This window comes from Anopheles gambiae, chromosome 2 (genome assembly GCF_943734735.2).
Source record: "Anopheles gambiae chromosome 2, idAnoGambNW_F1_1, whole genome shotgun sequence".
NCBI classification, from domain to species: domain Eukaryota; kingdom Metazoa; phylum Arthropoda; class Insecta; order Diptera; family Culicidae; genus Anopheles; species Anopheles gambiae.
The window spans coordinates 102,347,584-102,368,359 of record NC_064601.1 but is presented as its reverse complement, the minus strand read 5'-3'; the positions used below and the strand labels follow the sequence as shown (position 1 = coordinate 102,368,359).

Below are 20,776 nucleotides of genomic sequence, written 5' to 3'. Positions count from 1 at the left end.
GCACAACAAAAAAGAAGCGAAAGCTACGACACTTTGCAGGACACAGCAGATAGGCCCGAAGCCACCATCGCCATCGCCCTCGCCAAACCAAAAAGGACAATAAACTTGTGCAGCATAAATTAGCGTACCGGCAGGGGGTGAGGCAACCGTACCGACCGTGCCATCCCGGGCCAGTTTGGAGCAAAGTGATGGGGTGTCGGCCACGGTCGTTGTTACGGTTTGCTTTATGATGTCACCTTCAGGTGGTTCCTTCCTTTATCAAGTGCGGTCTCACTCGCTCACCCGCGCCAGTGCGTTGCTGCGTTACTGTTAATTGGAAATTTTATTTATCGGTCTCAGAGAGCTGCGTATAAATTACTAATCCTGCTGACTTTTGCTCCCGCCCGCCAGCAGGAGACTGGGGTGGCGGGGGTAGGGACAGATTCCCACCAACCAAAGGAGTTCCGACAGCGTTGCGTTTGCCTATTTCATCGAAAGTTTCCAATTAAAAGGAACAGGTTATGGTGGCACCAGCGTACCAAAACTTTTCCGCCCTCTCCATCTCTCCCCCACCCTCCTCTCTCTCTCTCTTTTTGAACCGTGTTATTGAAATTGGGAAAATGTATGCAAAGCTTCTGGTTCTCCACTTCGGTGTACAGTCGATTTTGGGGATTAGGGCCCGATGTTGATGTTCCTCGTAAGTTTTGTGTGTGCTTGTGTGTGTGCCCGAAGAAACATAAATTGTTACGTGCCGCTCTTTGTGTGCAAAGTTAAAACACTTTTCACACACAAAAGCCACCCAAGCCCGGGACGCTTTATCCTGCGGCAGCAGCGGCACCGAAAGCTTATTCGGCATTATGGCGTATCTAAAACAATATACAATTGCCCCCCGTGGTAACCTGGAACGAGTCCTGCAATAAGCTGTCCCCCCTCTCCTCCTGGCTTGCCGTTTAATGAATAATTTAACAAGAAAATTAACAATAAAGAACCACTCGCGCGAGACAAGGAGCTGCCTGGTCGCCAAAACCACAGCATAAAACTCTTGTCACCACGCCGTCTTGCAACGCCTATAGCAGATGGTGGCCGCCGTCGTCCGCGGGGGCAAATCTTCGTTGCACAAACTTTACAATTTTAAGTGAGAAAATAAAATTTTGGCCCCGCCAGTCTGCTTTGGAATTGAATTGCAGAGCTTTGCATAATTGTTACGTGTCCGGGTGGCTGATTTTTTTGTTTGCACTCATCCCTCAGTCCCTCTGTGTGTGTTTTAATGCAATATCTGCGTATTGCAAAATACAACAAAAAAAGCTTCCGGGAACTGACATTCTGCTGCTCTTCCGCCTGGATGGGCAAGTAGTGTGTGGGCAAAGCTAAAAGTATCTTGATGGGATTTTCATTCCGGCATTAGGTTATTTCCCCCCCCCCCCCACCCTATCCCTATCATTCCCCATCACAAACACCACCGCCAGATGAGTTAGTTGGTAAACGGGTTTCTTTTCTTTTTTTTTTTAATTTGCGCTTTTCCATCCACCGAGTACCACGGAACAATTGTAAAAGTCGGCACCAAGCTGAACTGGGTCAGATCTTACGGAAGACAAACTTTCAATCTTTCTTAAGTTGACTTCCGAGAGAGAGAGAGCCGCGGCCGGGTTTCATGTTTTTTTTTCTTCTTTACTCATCAACTCCAACACGAACCGGTGGCCGTCTTGTATCGGCGCGTTGTTTCGCACCACAGATTTTTCCCCTTTCTTTTCCATCGTCATCCTTTAGGAGATTTTCTTCCTTTTCCGTGCCAAGTTCTTGTGAGTCGGCAGGGGCCATTATCCGGAAGTTTAGTGTCGACTGCAAAAAAAGAAGGAAGAAATGCATCGCTTCCGCAACCGCGAGAGAGAGAGAGCACCAGACCGATGACACCCCTGAAGGCTCTCCCGCCTACCTTTTTCTCAGCTCAGTGTCAAAGTTTTAATCACGATGGCTTTTGGCCCCGGGGGTTTGGTGATGCCCGGCCCGTGCCCCTGTTATTAATGTGGCCGCGTGCGCACTCTGCTGGCACTGCTGGCACTGGAATTTGTCAGTATCGCTCACTAAAAGAAAATAGTTGGCTGCCCACCGTGCCTGGGCTCGGCTTCTAAGCGAGGGTCCAACTCAAGTTGTCCATCGTGAGCTTGTGCAAAACGTGCACAAAAGTTCTCGGGCAGCGCGTTCTTTTTTTTCTGCTGCACAATCTTGGTACGATAAATTTCCGACTTTCCAACCACCGCACTCTCCCGCACAGGGATATCACGAAAAGAGCCGGGTGCTAAGGAAATAAATAGTTTTACATAATCTTATTCTTCCCGTTAACGAGCGGTGAAGCTGCTCGGCGGGCACTGCTGAGAGAGGGGGCACTGGTGCTGCTCGGCGCTGGTTGGAGATTTGCCAGATTTTGGTGCGAAATACTTCACCGGACGGGCAGCTCTAAGAACAGGAAACACTATTCAAATTAAGAGTCGGTTACGAGCAAAAGGCACCAAGCGAAAGGAGACGATTGAGCCCGGCAAACATCTTGATATCCATTGACGGGGTGTTTGGGGCGGTATTTCCGCCATTTTAAAATTGTATAAATTTGTCCACTTACGAGCCAGCAAGCATTTTGGGGCCTGTTTTGCCAACATCCGTCATCCGCCGCCAAACAGTTGACAGGCCGGAACTCAGTGCTCATCCTGTTTCGAATAGCGCGGGGAGTAGTGCTTCCATCACCGAGCATCCTTCCGAGGACAAACTTCTACTGGAAATCATCTGCAGCCAGCTCAAAATTCATTCCCTGCAAATAGAATGTAGATTAAATTGAACCTGTCAGAAAGTGATGCTACTGGTGCTCGTCCCCCACACACCGTCGGTCGGGCACCGTTCGTTATCTGTTGCGGTTTTGCCGAAGGAAACTCCCTAAAACTATCCACAAAACCTAACCTCAAGCAGAAAACAGCAAATCATCAACCGAACAGACACACACACACACTAGTGATGTGCTCTTCGGAGCGCACGCACGATTCCGATCCGACTCCGACTATTATTAGTCAGATTAGCCGACTCCAGCAAAATGGAACCACTAGATCCGCCCGGAGTCGGAGTCGTCCAGATTCGGCCGGAGGCACTTCGTATATAGGACTTTGTTTCGAAGGCCGACTCTGGACGACTCAGACTCTGAACGACTCCGTACGACTCCGAACGACACCGGACGACTCTGGACGACTCCGGACGACTCCGACTCCGGACGACTCCGAACGACTCCGAACGACACCGGACGACTCCGGACGACTCCGGACGACTCCGAACGACTCCGGACGACTCCACGCGATTCCAGACGATTCCGGACGATTACGAACGATTCCGAACGACTCCGGATAATTCAGGACGGACCTACCTTCCGGTGCCGATTCGGAATTTATCGAAGTCGGATCGGAGTCGATTCCGGATTTTTGCTAACTTTACACATCACTAACACACACATATACACGTGATGATAAACTTCAAAAGCCAACTTCCGGACACTCCAAACTCGAACCGCGTGTGGCGTGGGAAGGTCAACGTGGCTGATCAGCTTAGCAGGCGGGGAGGACCAAATCCGTACAAAACGTGCCGAAAACACTCGGCGGGGACACATAGTTTTGCAATTATGCACTGTGTTCGTTGTTTGGCCGCTGGTGGCTAACAATTTCCACTCAGAAAAGCAGAAACTGTTTGCCACCAGCAACAGTAGTGGTGCAACAGCGCAACTTCCAGGCAAGCGACAGCTGCAATCGTCTCTTTTTTTTGCGTTGTGTCCCCATCCATGGGTGTGCGACCCCCACTTTCTAAACCTAGCCAAAAAAAAGCGACCGTTTTCCAACTGTTTCCTGTGTCCGGGTGTGTGTGTGTGTGTTTTGTAGTGCAGCAAAGCGACTGCCGGATTAGTTTATATTTACGACATACTCACGAGGATTGGTGTCCACTCGAGCGGGACAGGAGAAAAAAAAGGAGTACTTGGTGCACTCCTGTACACACGTGTTACACTGGCTGGCTAGCTGGCTGGCTGGCTGGCGAGAATGGACACAATTTTTCATCGTCCTGCACTGTGCTGTGCACTTCCGGCAGGGGGAGAAGTTTGTCCCTTTTTACCAGCCCAGGTACGTTGTTTTGCCGCTAACCTCTTCCCCGTCACTAACCCGGACCAAACACGGTACCCCCCCCTAGGGCATAGTGGAAAGTGCACCACTCATCGTGTTTTGCTTCAAAGCTGCTTCAGAGCTTTTCCATTACGGGTGGATTTTCCGCGAACCCGCGCGCGCGCCCTTAATTAACGACTATCATAAGCCAATGTCATGCCCCACTGTGGCCGAGGCAGATGGTGGCAAGTGCTGCTGCTGTTGATCGTTGCTTGCTGTCAAAACAAACGATCAGCAGAGAAATTAGTTTGCTTGCGATGTAATGCCACCATTTGACTATTTTTGCTATTTAATCCTTATTTTACACTTTCTTTGCTTACCAGGTGAAGAAGAAAAAGAGGCAGCTACAAATTACATTTTGCAGAGGTATTTGATGCAAACACTTCGCTAAGCTGGACACGCTGCGGACTTACTGTGCCTGCCTCAACTGCTCTCCTCCTGTCAGTGGTTACTACTTTTTCATCGTTTTCATCTTCAAACCAGATTGCCTTCTCGCTTCCCGTTGCCAGCGTTACCAGGCGCATCCTTTTTCTACCTTCGACGCGTACGCGTGGCAAAAAGTCACTTTCGTAGCAAACCCCAGTTTCCCAACCGGAACCTTTTATGTACTTAAAAACAAACCGAGAAGGGACAGGTAACCACACAACTAAGCCTTTCGCCTGCCGGACCTGCCGGACCACTACTTCGGGCAGCGTTTCCGTGTTAAAACCACGCAAATAGGTGATTTGATAATTTTGCCTTTCACCGAAACTGGGGAATGGGGCGCCTCTCCGCCAGCAAGCACCGCCATAGTTCCATTATTTCATCTGCTTTCGAGAACCGGAGTGGCCGAGTGGTTTGTGAGAAGCACAAGGAGAAAAAAAAGCAACACTCCTTCAGGCGTACAATTATTGTGGGGAAAATTATTGGCTCCTTAGTATTCATGCACTGTCCTCGGGAGCGGTAGCGAGCGAGAAATTCCTGTGTCTACTACAGCACCGAAGCCAGCAAAACCATTAATCCTCTTACCGTTTTCCAGATGGGGTAGAGGGTACGTGTGGACGTACTGCTGGAAGATGCTGTTTCTTTTTCTGTTCGTTCCCGTGTTACCTGCTACCTTTTCTTAGCCCTTCTTTTTTTCTCTCTCCTTTCTCTTTTCAAGGAAAACTCTTCAACGGGAAGCACTCCGTGACGGTAATTACGACCACCGAAACGGAACCGAGGCTAAAGTGTCCTCCTGCGTGAAGGTAGTGTACAATTTCGGTTTGTTCCGTCGGTGTAGCTGGACAGATATTATGGACACACCAAAAGTGTGTAACAACCCTTTCCCTTGTTTGAGATGTTCCTGTCGTGCTGGAGGAGCTTATGAAGAGGCCGGGCGAATGTAGCAGTACGGCTTCGCAGCAAAAGCACGCGAAAGGAACAATCGCAGAGGAAGAGCAGGGCAATATAAGTAACATTTCGGCATACTTTTCAACGTCCCCGGAAACTGGTTCTTTTACAGAGGGGGAAAATGAACGAGTAAGCCCATTGGCTTACTTTGAAGGCAACAGCTACTGCGAAGGGGATTTCCTTCCTCTGTTTCTGTTTTGTGTCAAGTAACAAAGCTCATTCCTTGCCGGTTAATAGCCGCAGCAAGGCCACAGGACGTCATTTTTGTGGTCGGCTTTACACTGCCGGCTTTACCGGTGATTAAATGATATGGACTTATAATGTACTATTCCGTGTTGTATGGATACCCGTTACTGATAATGTTGACACCGGACACACGCTTACATTAATGCTACGGACACACCTGATACGATATCCTCCATGATCGTTTACAAGGGACTAAGCACGTATGCCTGCCAAAACTCGGATCAAAACACCACGGACAAACACCGCATCAAAGTTAAGCCTTCCGGGTGGTGCAGCCGAAGCTGCTGCTGCTGCTGCGAACACGATCGCCACAAACATTTTGGGGTTTTATCGCACGGCTCCACCGTGTTGTGGTGCCTTTATCACACCAACTTAGAGGTTTCATATCATGCTGTGCCGTGCACGTGTTCTGGGAGGCGGAGGGTCAAAGTTGGCGCACTTGCAAACATAAATACTGGACCCGTTGGCGTATGGTGCCCTTTTATCGCTCCACCGGTGCAGTATTTACGTGGCGATTGATAAACCGCGCCACCCGGACGGTCGGATTGACGGAGCAGCCCTGCGGGAGGGATCGTAGGTCATGCGCCAAGCAAATGCATCATCCGGCCCGGTACAGCTATCGCCCTGCGGTGGTGGTGTAATAACGATGCTACATCCCCAATTGCACACACACACGCACTGGTGACTAATTACGGGCGACATTAATCAATTGGGAGGAAGGGAAAGCTGAGTGCATTTACAAGTAGCCTGGACCCGTGCGGATGATACACTAATCAAAAACGATGTAATTTATGCGCACGTAAACATTCAGTGCAATTGTTTTCTCTCATCACAACATACAAAAGCACAGGCCGTTTTTGTCGCGTTGCAGCTATTAGGAACGTTGAAGCATAATGGCGCAACGCAACGGTTTCTGCGTTTATTGAGTAATTCCAAAGGGAAAGTTCGAATTCAACTACAAGAGTATCGCAACGGCACACTAAACGTTCGTCGGCTGTACGCGGTACGTCTCAATCGCCTCCAAACTGGGCGCAAAGTTCTCCAGGTGAAGCTTCCGGTGATGGGTCCAATCCAGGCGCACCTGCCTCCAGTGGACTTTATGGTACGCCAGCAGCTTATTGCGATCGTTCAGCTAAAAACGCGCAACATTTACGACGACATAAGGACAAGGCACAAACATTGAGCGCGCGGCATACTTACAATTTCCTGGGGCAACGGTGCTTCCATGCGCTGGAACGGTACCACGACCGGGTACGGCGTCATGTTCGATCGCGGCAAGGAACTCTCCAAGTTCGGCCGCATGGTAGTGAACGTACGGAACGGTCTGGCAGCGGCACCGTTCATGCCGAGCAGCGGACCGCGGGTGGGCGCACGTCCACTCCTCCCATCCCGAAACCAGCTCCGAAGCAGATAGTAGTGCGATTGGTTCCATTCCATCGCCTCGAAGGTGATGTTTCGCCCGAAGAGAGCAAACGCTGCACGATGGTGCGCGCCGTCCTGCGCTGACTCTATCCCTAACCGTGCCAGAAGCGGCTCGAAATCGGATGGCAGCTGGTATGGTTTGTGTTTCTTGAGTGGAGGCATGATGGAAGTACGATAATGCAAGTTGAACTGAAAACGCAACACTTTGCACAAGCGGCGGTAAGATTTAACATGCGCAGCGCGAAATCCAACGTAAAATGGCGAAGGTTACTGCAACGAAAATGTTCGCTTGACACCCGGCGAGTGTTTTTGACGTACAAATCGCTGCATCTCGCTCTTTTTCTTCATCCGGTTATGACGGTGGGTTCAGCACTGGGAAGTTTTGAGTTGCGCAGTTTCCAATTGGAAAATTGATTTAAAACCATGAATTTGATACTAAAGCTTGTAATAATGTATATTTTGTGCATTTTCTGTGGTTTTTACTGTTAGCAGAAGGATAAGATAGGCATTTGACCAAATTAATTACTGATCCGTTTTGCAGAAACTATTATCAACATTGAACCCAGTGGTGTAAATCGGAAATAACTCTGTTGATTTTACACTTGTTCAAAATAACCGTTAGCAAGAAGTCGTGGATGTAAAAAAAATCATAAATATCTGTTGATTTCTGCGCTACTGTTTGAATTTGAATACATTTTCATGTCACCTAAAACCATTAGTTTATCTTTAGCTTGGTATAAAGCTTTGTTTTTCCGTTTCCCAACTCCAATAAAACTCTATTTTTTTCCACTCAGCTCCTATCATCACCTCACCTACCTGTTCGTAGAATAGCCGTTTAATATGCAACATCCGCTCTACCGGCGGCGGCCTCACCACCAAAATCCCAACGCAACCGGCCCACTTGACACGGGGAAAATAGAATCATTACCGCAAATTCGATTCGGAAAATACAACCCTACGCTTATTTTCTTTTCAATTCCATTGTCAGCATGTCATTAGCAGGGTTGCTACTGCTACTACTTCTACTACTGCCCGCAACTGCCAATCGGACGAATGCCGCGCTTCCCTCTAGCCCGACAAACCGAACGCAAAAAGGTATTCCCCGGTGGGGAGAGTGCCCTTTGGCGAGGCGCCAGGTATATAGGCGCTGGAAGACAAATCGCGTCCAAAATCACTGCTGAACGGGGTATCGCCATTGGGGAGCGGCTCAGGGGAAACTAGAAAGCAACCGTATGTATGAAAACTTGCCAGCAATAAATCAATATAAACGAGCCATTTTTCACTCCCCAAGTATGCCACCTTCTCCCTTCTGCCACCCTTTCGGACAAAATCCGTCAACATTGCCGGGTTTTGGGTGTTCCAGAAGTCGCGGTCGCGTCGCGTTTGGGCTGGAGCTGTTTTTTCCACTTCCAAAGGAACTACTCAGGAGTTTGTAGACGACGCGTGCGTGTGTGTGTAAACGTGGGTTGGTTTATTGTTAGGCAAAAAAAAAACTCTACCCCATTCCCCAGTGAGATTCACCGGTCTAGGTGTGTAGGTCAGTTGGTCGATTTTACTACACTAACAACCCGTCGGAATGTGAATGGAAGTAGTTGCACCGTTTTCCCGCCAGATGACAGAACGTTGTGGTGTGTTGCAGATGAAATCCCGAGCTCGTGCCCGTAATGCGCAAGCGCAACGAAAAACGCGTTCATCTTCCGCTCGCAATGAACTGGCAGTACACGAGCTCACGATGGTACATTCGTGACTTTCCGACTTTCCCCTGCCGTTTATCCACGAGGACTATTGCATGCACAATTCCCAAATACGAAACTCAACTATCCCAATTCAGTGTTTTGCCGCGCTTCATTGAAGAAACACCAGAAGCGCACACAACAAGGACCGACTCACGCGTGTTGCTTCACCGTTGGAAACGCACGTACGCAAAGCAAGATCAAAGCGAGCCTGGCTCAACCAACTGACGGTGCTGTTTCCCTGGTAACCTGGTCGCGAACCATGCTCCGGAAACGCAATACCAGCAGGGTTCTCCGCATTTTTCCAAGTGCTGCTCTCTGAAGAGCTTTTCGCGCTAAGATACGAACGCAAACGAAAATAAAGCTTCCTGGTACGCCAACTACGGTACTACCGAACTACTATTGAGGATATATCCCGTTGGCATGTTGTTAGGGCCTTTTTTTGTTGTTGTTCCTGTTCCTGTATAAAGGTTTTGCAATTTTAGATCATAGAGTATGGTTTTGCTCGACTATATTGCACACACTTGACGGGGTGTGTTGGCATGTCGCTTGAACGTGTTGGCGTGTTGCGCTACTAGCGAACGGAAGAGTCACTTGGCAGCATGGCAAAAAGCTCTTGATAAAACACGTCCGCTCGGAGCAACACGTGAGCTGGCGAGGTGTTGTTGCTGCAGTAAAAATGGGCAAAGTGTTCTCGGAACAGAGTAAAGCCGACACTATCGGTATGGTATGGAAGCTCGAGCTTCAATGTTTTGGGGAAAGGGAAAGATGACAAGAACGGTCCTGTGAAAAACTTCCGTAAATGGGAGCAAGCATGAATAGATTGCTAGACAAAAATCGGTAGTGCTTTGATACTTTGGAAATCGTACTAGAGGACTCTCAGCTCTGTTTGACGCACAAATAAAATGTGTAACTTTCAAGGTCAGTTGCCGGAGGCAGCGTGAAACCAAAAGCCGAATCGTGATTAATGACATTTCGTAAAAGAAAGGAATGTCGTAAAAAAACCCCCAACAGGCAGCCTTTAATATTACCTTCATTTTTGGGAGGGGCATTCCGATCCTTCTTTGCTCTTAATCCTGCTATTGATTGATGAATCCAGGGACTGATAATAGAATTCATCTACAAAATCGTTTGTTCCCCTGGTGTTTAAAGACAACAAAGAACAGCTTAAGAACCGTTGCTTTATTTGCTACATAAGTTAATGGGAATAAATTTGCTGATTTTTTCATAGAATTTACCAAAGAGTTCGTCTCAATTTGTTGCGCTTCGTACCAACACTTTCACTCATGCTTAGAAGGGACTGATTCCTGGTTTGGAAAAGGTTTTAGGCTCCAGAAGCATTGGCGGAATAATACGAGTAGAGGAAGAACCATTTCTTTATTTGCTACATAAATTAATGGAATTAAATATGCTGATTTGTTCATAGAATTCACCAAAGAGTTCGTCTCAATTTGTTGCGCTTCGTTCCAACACTTTCACTCATGCTTAGAAGGGACTGATTCCTGGTTTGGCAAAGGTTTTAGGCTCCAGAAGCATTGGCGGAGTAAGACGAGTATAGGACCTAAGCGGTCACTCGAATGAAGGCCTGATTGAAGTGTTGGGTAGATGGTTCTTTCAAAGATTCTCGACCAGAGAAGTGCAAACTATGAAGCAATTTCCTGAGCCAGTAGGGATTTGAGATCAGTACAAGTATTGGCATAGATTCAGGATCAGTTTAGGAAGCGAATGAAAATTCCTTTTAAATGCAAGACATATTTCAGTAGTTGGCATCATCTCTAGAATTTGTGTGAAGAACATGGTTCTACAACTGGAATATGTTTTGAAACGAAACTTGCGATTTGATCTAAATTCCTTTAAGAAGAAGATGTTCCAATCTCAACACCAGCGATAAAAAGTTACCACAACTGACATAAAACTGATTTTTTGTATTTAGCTGAAATTCGTATCCAGTTAAAACCTGCTTCATACATATTATATCGTTCGAACGATATTCAAATCCTCTCCGTACCTATGCTCATCTACCTGTATAACAGTATCTCAAAACTACTGTATTGTTTCATCCGTTCTATCTTCATTGACACAACACTAGAAAACTGAACCAACCTACCAATTCCGATCAGAATGGTGACCAAACCAGTACCAGATGAGTCTTGTCGCCTCCACAAAGAGAGTGAAATAAAACAAAGCTCAGTCCCAGTTCCGTCCGGATGAAACGCAACGGCAAGAAAAGCAAAGCCTTCGCTAGCTGTGTGACCGCCTGGACCCTGGCTCACTCCCTCCACTCTCAAATGCAAACCATTTCCGTATTAGTTCCGGCTCATAAAATACACCAGTTCATTCATTTCGACAAGTTCCTTTTTGTGTTATTTTATTTTTCTTTCCCCGTCCTGCAGCCCTGAGCTACAACACTTTGTGTGTGTGGTCGATTTTCTCCCCGAGGCTAGCAGGAGCTTTGCCGCTTTCGTGCGCACGGGTGGGAAAGAAAATATTGAACATTTTCACGTTGGTGGAAAATGGGATTAACAAGCGGCAGAGCGGGCTTTATTATTCTGGGTTGTGGAGTTGTGCGAGCGAGCAAACAAAACAAAAAACATTGAAACGCTGTTCAAAACACGCGTCATATCGTGTCACGAACATTAAATGGTGATGTTTAACACTGACACTGTTTGCTTTTGTGGTTTGCTTCTTTATGTATTGCGATGTTTGTGTGGCTCATTGTCGCGTGACAGCGTTATCAAGTGGAAATTGGTCGCGTAAAATATATTGAAAGAATAAACAATTTAAAACTTTATGAAGCCCTTTTTTTGGATGAAATATGCTGAAGTGGCTCATTGCAAAAATGTCTTTATTTATTATTATCATTTTTTTTTTCATTAATCAAACATGCGCCATAGAAAAGTATGGTTAGCATTACAATGTATCAGTTTATCAATTTCTCAGAATTTATCAGCATCAAACCGTCAAAAATAGATCACATGCAAAAACATTATCCTAGGACGAACCTGTCTGTAAACTCGTTCTCATTTCATGTTAATGTTTTCCTTTCCGAAATATGAAATGTTTCAAATCCCCAGGACGGTTGCAAAACGCGTCTTTTAAGGATAATAAATTAACATGACCACGTCAGTTCACCAGAATCCCGCTCCATTTGTTTGGTTTCGGTTTTGAAATTCAAAGTTTGCTACTCCAAGAATTCCATACCACTGCACTCTCCCGCTTTGCTCAGCCTCACCGACCTCCAGTGGCTTGCTCTCCGGTGGTGGATGATTTTGTAATCTTTTCACAATTCATCTGTAACCTTCGCCACACCTATATCTCCGTGCATCCATCAGCATGGATCCCTTAGTCAAACGGCATCTATCGTACCGTTCCCGTGTCTTTCCGAATGGCAAATTCATTGTAAAGCATCCACTCCACCGTAAAAAGGGGAAGGAACTAACCGGGAAACACGCTGGCTAATTGTTATTCTGCAGTGCACACGTTTACGGACCGAGCAGAAGCCGGACCAAACGCCGGTCCCGGACCGAGCGCTAAAACACCCTCCCAAAACCTAGAACACGTTGCACCGGGACGTCACATTTGAATACAGAAACCGTACCCGTGGATGGGGTTTACCTTCTCCTAAACCCAACCAACAATGGTTGATTTGCCCGAACGCGCAACGTGCCCCCCAGTCTAGGTTAATGTACAGCGTCGTTCCAATGGAACTGGATATCATCGAGGTGGGAAGGGACTGAACCGACAGGACGACACACACACACACCACGCCCGAGGTTGACGTAGGACGGTAGGAAGATAAATGAAAAAATCATAAGCCATCCTATACCACGCTATTTTGCTCTCAAAACGGGCACGGGATGATGAATATGAATGATGTCCTCCAGGATGGATTGGGTCAGCATGATCCGTCGGTAGCGTCATCATCGTCATAGCGAAACACCATTCATCCATTTTAAACGTTTCTTTATTTGTTTTGTTTGCAGTTTGTTTGTGTGAGTGTGTGTATGCTTTTTACTATCCGTTTCTCACCTCACCTCTATCTAGCTGCAGCTCTATCTAACTCCTTAGCTTGTCAAGCAAATGGATATTAAACGCAATCGATTTCTCTTCCGTTAAGCTTTCACCCTATGATCCTTTCATTTTTCTCTGTTTTTTTGTTGTTTCTTTTAAATTTTGCTCTTGTATCGCATTTGTATTCATTCTTTTCGTTTTCTTGTTTTCTTCCATGAGATATGTTGAGTGCGTTTTCTGTTATGTTCTGTTATGTTCTGTTATGTTTCACTTTTTTTCCCTTTCTTTAGTAGAGTTGTTTATTTTTTTCCTTGTCTTGTTCTCTTCTTAAATGGATTTATTTCCATTTACGTTTTCATTTTTACTTTGTGCGTTTAAGTATTGACCCAAAGCATTAACCTTTGCAAGACAAAACAGAGCACGCGATCAATTTATTTAGCGTCTTTCTACTCTCAACCTACTTTGCACACACTTTAAGCAAGATAAATTAATTATGTTCATATTTTGTTAACATTTTTATTTCATTTTTTTCTCTTTCCTTCTTTTCTTTATTTTCTTCTTGTGTTTTGATGTTTATACATTCTTTCTACCACGTTTGTTTTATATTTCTACGACTACTTTCCTTCTATTAAATCCCATTATTCATCAGCTACCTACAATTGTTTCGCCTTTGCATCATACATTTATCATTTCATACACATTTATAGTAAGATGCACGAGCAAAAAAAAAAAACAAAGAAAAAGGCTTGTATTATTTGTAACAATAAAATTAAAAAAAAAACACACACATTTTCAAACTAGTAGTTAATAGCAGGCAGAAAATTGCATTTGCTGTCCTTTTCTTCAATCGTTTTCTACGATTTACATTAAAGGATACGCTGATGCTGGAGCAAAGCAAAAGCTACAAATGGGAAGTATGGAAAAGGGCAGTTATTGTTGTTCCAGTTTATCTATTAAATGCCACCCAAACAAAACAAAACAAAAAATCCGTACCACAAGTGATACCCATAAGTGACGCATGCTGTACAACACTTGTGCTCTCTGCATCGAAAACCGCTCGAGTCGAATAAATAAATCGCGCACTTGAGAGCGGGAAGCTATTATACTAAGCGGAACTAGTGATTTTTTTGCTGGCCTCAAGTGTACTGTACAGATTCCTACCACTTCCTATTCCTGCTTCTAGGAAACGCTCTTATACAACGCTTTTTGCCACCTTCCAGCACACACACACACACGCACGCACGCAATCTTACACGCTTACACATACATACACGATCCTAGCGAAAAAGGGGCGGGAAGAAGTTGGCACGGGGTTACAGTTTCGGGCGGCATAGGGGTTTACAGGGTCGGCATCCTAAGGTCGGCCTAAGTACCGTGTGGTTGGGTGGGAGTCATCGGTTGTCGCTGCACAACGACGCCGCCGCCGCCGCCTCACGTTCGTGTCATCATGCCATTAATCATGATGTTGGCGAGCGCATTTCGACGCTTACGCCAGGTGCCCATGCCCTGCGAATGGTACTGCAGCTGGGCGTACCACTGTTTGGTCTTCGTACCGTCCTCAGCCTGCAGCAAAAGAGAAGAGAAAAAAAAAACGAATGTAGTATTCCAAACACACGCTGTGACACGCTATTGATTGATGCCGGAAGCAGGGCCGCACGCCGTGCACTGTTACATACCTTAAATATGAAGGACTCCTTCGAGAGGATCTCCTGCACCTCGAAATAGTCCTCCCAGTCGTGCTCGGAGCAGACGATGCACCGGTCGAGAAAGAGCGGCTCGCGTAACAGCGTGTACCGGCCGCCCTTTTCGCGCACCAGCAGCAGCGACGCCTCGCGGATGCCCGTGTGGCGGGGAAAGCTGAGCGTTTCCGACAGGGCCCGGTCCGCCTTGTAGCTGGCCGTGGGCTGTGAGTGCGGGAAAGGAAGGAAGGAATAAGGCAAAAATATAGGTTGAGTAAACGACCGATGGTGAAGTGAAGTTCTTTTTGTGGCATTTTTTCTTCTAAATGATTTGTGGCAAAAGTCCCCTTTTCAGGGACACTTGCTGAAGTGTGGAATGAAAATTTAAGATTCCGGGAAAGCTGCGAGTGAGGCTTTTGGACGTCGCCACTTGACATTTGTTTGTGGTCCCTTTTGCATACAGTCGAAAGGATGTAAATCTTCATTAGGAGCAAGTAAGATGCTGGAGAACGTACTAGACACTACGTTTCCGTTTGAGTTGTCATAATTACTCATTCAAATAATTTTTTTGAGCTTTTGAGCTTATAAGAGCGAATTGAGTTCCGAGAAAAGCCTCAATAATGTGAGCCTTAGTACAGAAATGCATGACACAAATTTTTACAAGGGAATTATAAGCTTAAAATACTTTGAATGTAAAGAAATAGTATGCAAAATTTAACTCTTATCCTAATAAGTGTCTGTTGTACACAATTTCTATAACATTTAAACTCATTCCTAGTCAGTCTTCATCAAATCTTGTTGTTACAAAACTCAAAAGTGATACGAATGAAACTGTCAGATGTATTTATTGTAAAATGTCTTCAAAGAAGAAGACGTCTACTGTTACTACAAAGTTACCCAGAAGATACTGTTCTTAAGAGACATCTGCTTACATATGGCGTAATGACCTAAGATGGCATGTAGGCCTATACAGGCTGACAAAAATAATTCCCAGAAGAACCTTAAAGCTCCTCAGAAATCCTCAAAAATGACATCCAACACCCAGTTTACATTCTCTACAACCTAACGTTGCCACCACCTTACCTTTCCATTCGTCACCAGTAGCGCATTGATCGAGGTCAGCTTGATCGTGCGGCTCTTCTTCCAGTTGCCATCGTTCGGCTGCGTAAAGAGCAGCCGGCCCTCGATGGCGAACCGCACCTCCTCGTGGTTCCACTCCAGCACGTCCACCGCCATCTTGCGCAGCTTGATGTTGATCATGTCGAGCTCGCAGGACAGCCGCCGGCCCGGGCTGGAGGACGAGATGCGGCGCCACAGCTTCGTCGGCACGTCCTTCGCCTCCCGGTTCATGTGGTTCAGGTGCAGTTCGATCTTTTCCTGCGATTGCTTCAGCAGCTCCTTGCCCTCCAGATGGGCCGGAGTCACCTTGTACAGGCGGGCCAGCAGCAGCGGGTACTTGGTGACGCGCTGTACCGGCACCTGGAATGTAAGAGGAGGGAAGGGTGTTATAAACGTCTCTGCAAAGTATCCATAAGTCCCATCAACTGTGATCCGAGCTTACCATAAGGAACGAGTTGAGATTCATTCGCCGCAGCACGGCATTCTCCATCTGCGAGACGCGCAGAAAGATGCGCAGCAGCTCCTTCTCCTTCTCGAGATTCGCGAGCAGCAGACTGGCGGCACCCTGCCGCACGCAGTAGCTCTCGAACGCGTGCAGCATTGGGGCCGCCTCGAGGAAGATCTTACCGATGCTCACCGTAAGCAGATCGTCGTCGCCCTGCTCGTTCGCGATGTCCAGCGCATCGCGCATCCGCTCCGCCAGGAACTGGTTGTTCTCCAGCAGTTCTTCCACGTTCAAAAAGATTGCAGAGAGCTGCTCCTGGTTGAGCAGGCCGGCGACCAGCATCGGCTGATAGAACTCCTCCAGTATGATCTGCAGATCCCGCCCATACTTTTCCTCCGTCTCGACGATCTCGGTAATGATCTCTTTGCGCTCTGCCCGCTTTTTGCCACACTTCCGACAGACGAGCGGTGCGTACATGACGCCCGACTCGGTCACCTGCGTCTCGACCGGTCCGTCACAATCCTCGCACAGGTGAATCGGCGTGATCTTCGTCAGCAGCGAGCTTGTTGTGGTGCTAGTAGTAGTCGTGCTGATTGGATTCTGCCACCGGCTGCGGGACGTCTTGCTCGTCTCCGACCCGACGCCCGAATCGTTCCGCTCGATTTCGGCCGACGCTTTGCTACTTCGCCCATTGCTAAGCGTGCCCGCCGACAGGGACGTGTCCTCGCTCGAATCACTAATACCCGACAGATGCGACAGCCTGCTGCTAATGTCCGATATCTGGCGCTGGTGGTGCCGCAGCTCGGTGATCGGTTCAGACTCTTCCTCCTCGAGGATGATGTCACCGGCACCGCCAAACTGGAACCCGTACGATCCGTCCTCCTGCACGATGCCACGCTCCTTCGCGTCCACCAGGTACGACAAGATGTCGTACTTGGAGGCACCCTCAAAGATAGACCGCGCATTGCGCTGCTTCTCCAGATCGACATCGTCGATCGGTGGGGCCGTCAGTGGCAGCGGCGGCGGGATGTCATTGATTTCCTCATAGATGGGATCTCCGTTCAGCCGGATCGATTCGTAATGATGCTCATCGTCATCATCCTCGTTCGCCGTGTTGATCTCCAGCTCGGACAGTGTCGCGTCAACCAGCATCTGGTAGAACTTGCTGCGGGATGAGTGCGCATCGTCATCCACCGTCAGATCGCTGCTGCAGCTCTGATAGCAATCGCTCAGCTCGCCCAGCTGATCGAACTCCATCAGCTCGTAAGCGGCAGCCGAACCGTAGCTATTGCCCGAGCTGACACTGCTTCGCTTGCTCCCGCTGTTCTGCTGCGGTGACTGGCTGGCTGGGTTGCTCGGTGCTGTCAGCTTGCTGCGCTCCTCCTGTATCTTGAGCAGCGACTGCTCGATCATCTTCGACACGTCGTCCTCGTCTTTGGTACCGCTCATGTCCAGCCCGTTGCGCGATTCCTTCAGCCGGAGCAGCGAGCTTTCGATCAGTTTGGCGATCAGCTCGTAGTCCAACCCTTCGGACAGCTGGCTAAGGGAGGGATCTTCTAGCAGCTTGGCGATGAAGCTGTTACGGCACACCTTCGCCTGCAAGCTGTTGACGGTGGTGGTCGGTTCCGTGGTTGGTTTTAGCGAGCGCCGCAGCACAACCGGTGTCGGTGTAAGGTCCACGGACGTTTGTTTGACTACGGTCTGCTGCTGCTGCTGATCGTGAGCAGCATCTTCACGAACCTTGGGCGAATCTTTGGAGTCATTGGAATCACTAGGAACTGGTGCGATCGGTGTTACATCTTCGGACGTCTTCGTGTCGGTTTGTGCAGCGGTGCTACTTTCCACACTCTGCTCCGGTTGACCAAAATCGAGATTGATCAACGTACGCCCATTACTACCGGTGACACTGCTCCCCCCTATAGGAACGACCGACGTCCCCGTGCTGACAGTTGTGACCTCTTCCCTTCCCATCGTTACCACCGTTCCGTTCGCGTGCTGCTCGTCGCCTGCCAGCTTCCCCGTTGCCATCCTGCCCTTACTTCCACGGCTTTCCAGCGTAGACGTCGGCGAGCTGACGCTGATCGTGATCGTATTGGACGCCGTTTGCCGTATCTCGTTCGTCGGTGAGGCCACCATACTGCCATCATTTACCACCACCGAGGATTGGTAGATGGGCGTATCGCTAGCGCCATCCACGTTCACCGTCGAGTAGCAATCATCGCCCGTGATCAGGATGGACGTTTTCTTCTGATAGTGTTCCTCCTCCGGTTCTGGGTCGTGCCGTATCTCTAGCCGATGAATGCCACCGCTCGACGCAATCGGTGACGGCGATGAGCCACAGGACGAGGGAGAAGATGGGGAGGAGGAGGAGGAGGAGGAGGAGGAGAAGGAGGAGGAGCTGGCCAGTACCTGCACCACCGTACGGGACGAGGTTGAGGTGGAGCTGCTACGGTCGCTACTCGAACGCCTGACGCCCGCCATCAGGCCGAAGCAAAAATCCTCGTACACGTTGCTGCCCGGGGGTGACGGTGTGGCACTGGCTGGCGCTTTCCCATTGGGGCTGGTGGGAAGTTGCGTTGTTGGTGGTGGTGGTGGTGGCGGAGGTGGCAGCTTGGGCCTTGCCTTGCCGCCCTGGCCAACGGCTAGCAGCAGCGAGGAGATGGAACCGATCGATGATTCCGACGACGACGAGGATGAAGTTGTCAAGGAAGCAGTTTCATCGTCGAATGCCGTCCGCGAATCGGTCCGCAGGGGCCGAACGCGTAAAGCCATCGTGTCATTGAACTGGTCGTCCCGGGCAGTGGTACCGTTGGCGGGATGTCCACCATACCCGTTCGTCTTGGCGGTGGGTGATGATCGGTCGCTGAAGCTTCTTCGCACTGGACCGGCCCGTCGCTGGAACACGGTGGCGACCGCGCTTGGCTTGGTGCGTTCTGCGTAACGATAGAAGGAAAACAACTGTTAGAAACTTATTCAATCACTAGTAGTAGTACCATTATTAATTAGACCACCACCAATATCGACGAGCCTGCGATTCGTTCCGGGTCAGGACCTGCTGCCATTCTGCCTAGCCTTCCAATCGTGCCAAACCGGACTTATTAGAGCGAATCACATTTACTGCACCGGCACCGCTAGCAACGCTGCAGGATATTGTGATTTGACCTCGTGGCAATCGAACCTTCCATGTCTCCAGTCACCACCGCTACGGTTTCGTTTCAAGGCCGTTGGTGACCGTATTTCCAATATCCGGTTCGGGTTCGAATCAGTGCTACCGGGCGGGACCGTGATTTTGCCAATGCCACTCTCCACTCACCCCCTTCGTGGGTGGGTAGGTGAACAAATTTCATGAATGAATTATGAGCACGTGCTGCACATTTGGCGTTCGACGTTGGCCAACAGTAATGAGCAGTGGCAGCAGGTGTGTCACGCCGTTTTGCACGCAGTACGATACGAGGGGTTTTATTTCGTGCAGGGCTGGAGCGGGCGGTTGATTGCCAATGCCCGCGGTGAGTGAAAGGGCATTGTGTGATTAGTGTGCTATGTATTATGCAAAGTGTGCTGGTGAAAACAATAGCCCAGCCGAGGGTACTGCAAGGGGATTGAGCGAAATGCGGGATAGGTTGTTTTTAATAATTATTGAACTAAGCATTAAACACCGTGTGGTGTTGAGTTTGCCGCAACAAACAACTGTTTATAGCTAGTTGCTTTTTTTTTGGCTATGTCCTATTGTATTATATTGCACAATGCACTTGCAACACAAGCTTATATTGTATTGCAAAAAGATTTTCTCTTTAAATTATTAAACACAATAATCAATAAAAACTGTGGTCGCAGTTCGCAGGTGTAGAGCAAAAGGTTATAACGTTTAGTATTAGAAGGTACAGACTGTTCCCATAAAAACGAACTTAATGTTTTAGTGAAATTTTACCATTTTTAGGTAGGTTTTTCACGGTTGCCCCTGTTTACCAAGGTTGCTTGATAAGCAGCGCACAGTTTAATTCAATCCTAAATAATACTTATCGCTAGGCGTAGGCAATCTTTTTACATACTTTGGTTTGCATTTTCAAAACAATTATTACAGACATTTTTTTAATTTTTTTGATATTTCAAAAATATATATTTTGATATTTACTCTTATATAACTTATAAAACCTTAAAATAAGTTAATAAAACACTTTTTAAAAATCATTCAAAAATATATTTCTTTAAAACCTTTCTAGAATATGTTATTTATATTACTGAACGATTTTTAATGCGTTAGTTAGCACATAAAACCTGTGTTTCGAAGTGTCTTTATAGTTATGGTACGACCATAAATTTGTTTTTTCTTCATAAGTCGAGTAAAAACATGTTAAAAAAATAGAAAAAAATATACAAAGATGCTAAATAGTGTTCTGCACAACTCGTAGGTTTACTGTTTTTATGGATTCTGTTCTCTTATGGATTTTTCGCAAATCGCGAAAAACGACTGTGCACTTTACGACTTAAAAACGACTTTAAACAGGATGGAATCTTCCCGCTTCTAGCCTGGTAGCCTAGATATCTAACCGTGACGCTAAAATATACCCATTTCCATCCTGCGAGCGTCAC

General features: G+C 47.6%; 2 protein-coding genes and 1 long non-coding RNA gene across 8 annotated transcripts in view; all 3 read right to left on the bottom strand.

Annotated features, from left to right (window-relative positions):
- Nucleotides 1-1,495: 1,495 nt before the first annotated feature.
- On the bottom strand, nt 1,496-4,587 carry LOC133391779 (uncharacterized). The gene is made up of 4 exons (XR_009765248.1): nt 4,481-4,587; nt 2,594-2,779; nt 1,913-2,433; nt 1,496-1,818 (listed from the first exon to the last, which is right to left on the bottom strand). It is a non-coding gene; the product is annotated as an uncharacterized LOC133391779 (long non-coding RNA).
- A 2,044-nt stretch (nt 4,588-6,631) lies between these two features.
- Nucleotides 6,632-7,480, bottom strand: LOC133391799 (uncharacterized). Its single transcript, XM_061648149.1, has 2 exons — nt 6,978-7,480; nt 6,632-6,909 (listed from the first exon to the last, which is right to left on the bottom strand). The coding sequence occupies exons 1-2, from the start codon at nt 7,359-7,361 to the stop codon at nt 6,757-6,759; spliced, it is 537 nt and encodes a 178-aa protein (XP_061504133.1). The 5' UTR covers nt 7,362-7,480; the 3' UTR covers nt 6,632-6,756.
- A 5,398-nt stretch (nt 7,481-12,878) lies between these two features.
- Nucleotides 12,879-20,776, bottom strand: part of LOC1277109 (serine-rich adhesin for platelets) — a 151,136-nt gene continuing 143,238 nt past the window's right edge. For all 6 annotated transcript variants that reach the window (XM_061650686.1, XM_061650687.1, XM_061650688.1 and 3 more), the window contains 4 exons: nt 16,184-19,119; nt 15,706-16,101; nt 14,620-14,847; nt 12,879-14,506 (listed from right to left, as the gene is read on the bottom strand). In XM_061650686.1, coding sequence (XP_061506670.1) covers nt 14,375-14,506; nt 14,620-14,847; nt 15,706-16,101; nt 16,184-19,119 — 3,692 coding nt within the window. In that variant the 3' untranslated portion in view covers nt 12,879-14,374. The remainder of the gene's footprint in view (nt 14,507-14,619; nt 14,848-15,705; nt 16,102-16,183; nt 19,120-20,776) is intronic.

Excerpts from the sequence above, each read along its gene's own strand:
- LOC133391799 (XM_061648149.1), bottom strand. The coding sequence starts at position 7,361 with ATGCCTCCACTCAAGAAACACAAACCATACCAGCTGCCATCCGATTTC. Across the intron at positions 6,910-6,977 it reads CACCGTTGCCCCAGGAAATT|CTGAACGATCGCAATAAGCT; the intron begins GTAAGTATGCCG and ends GCGCGTTTTTAG.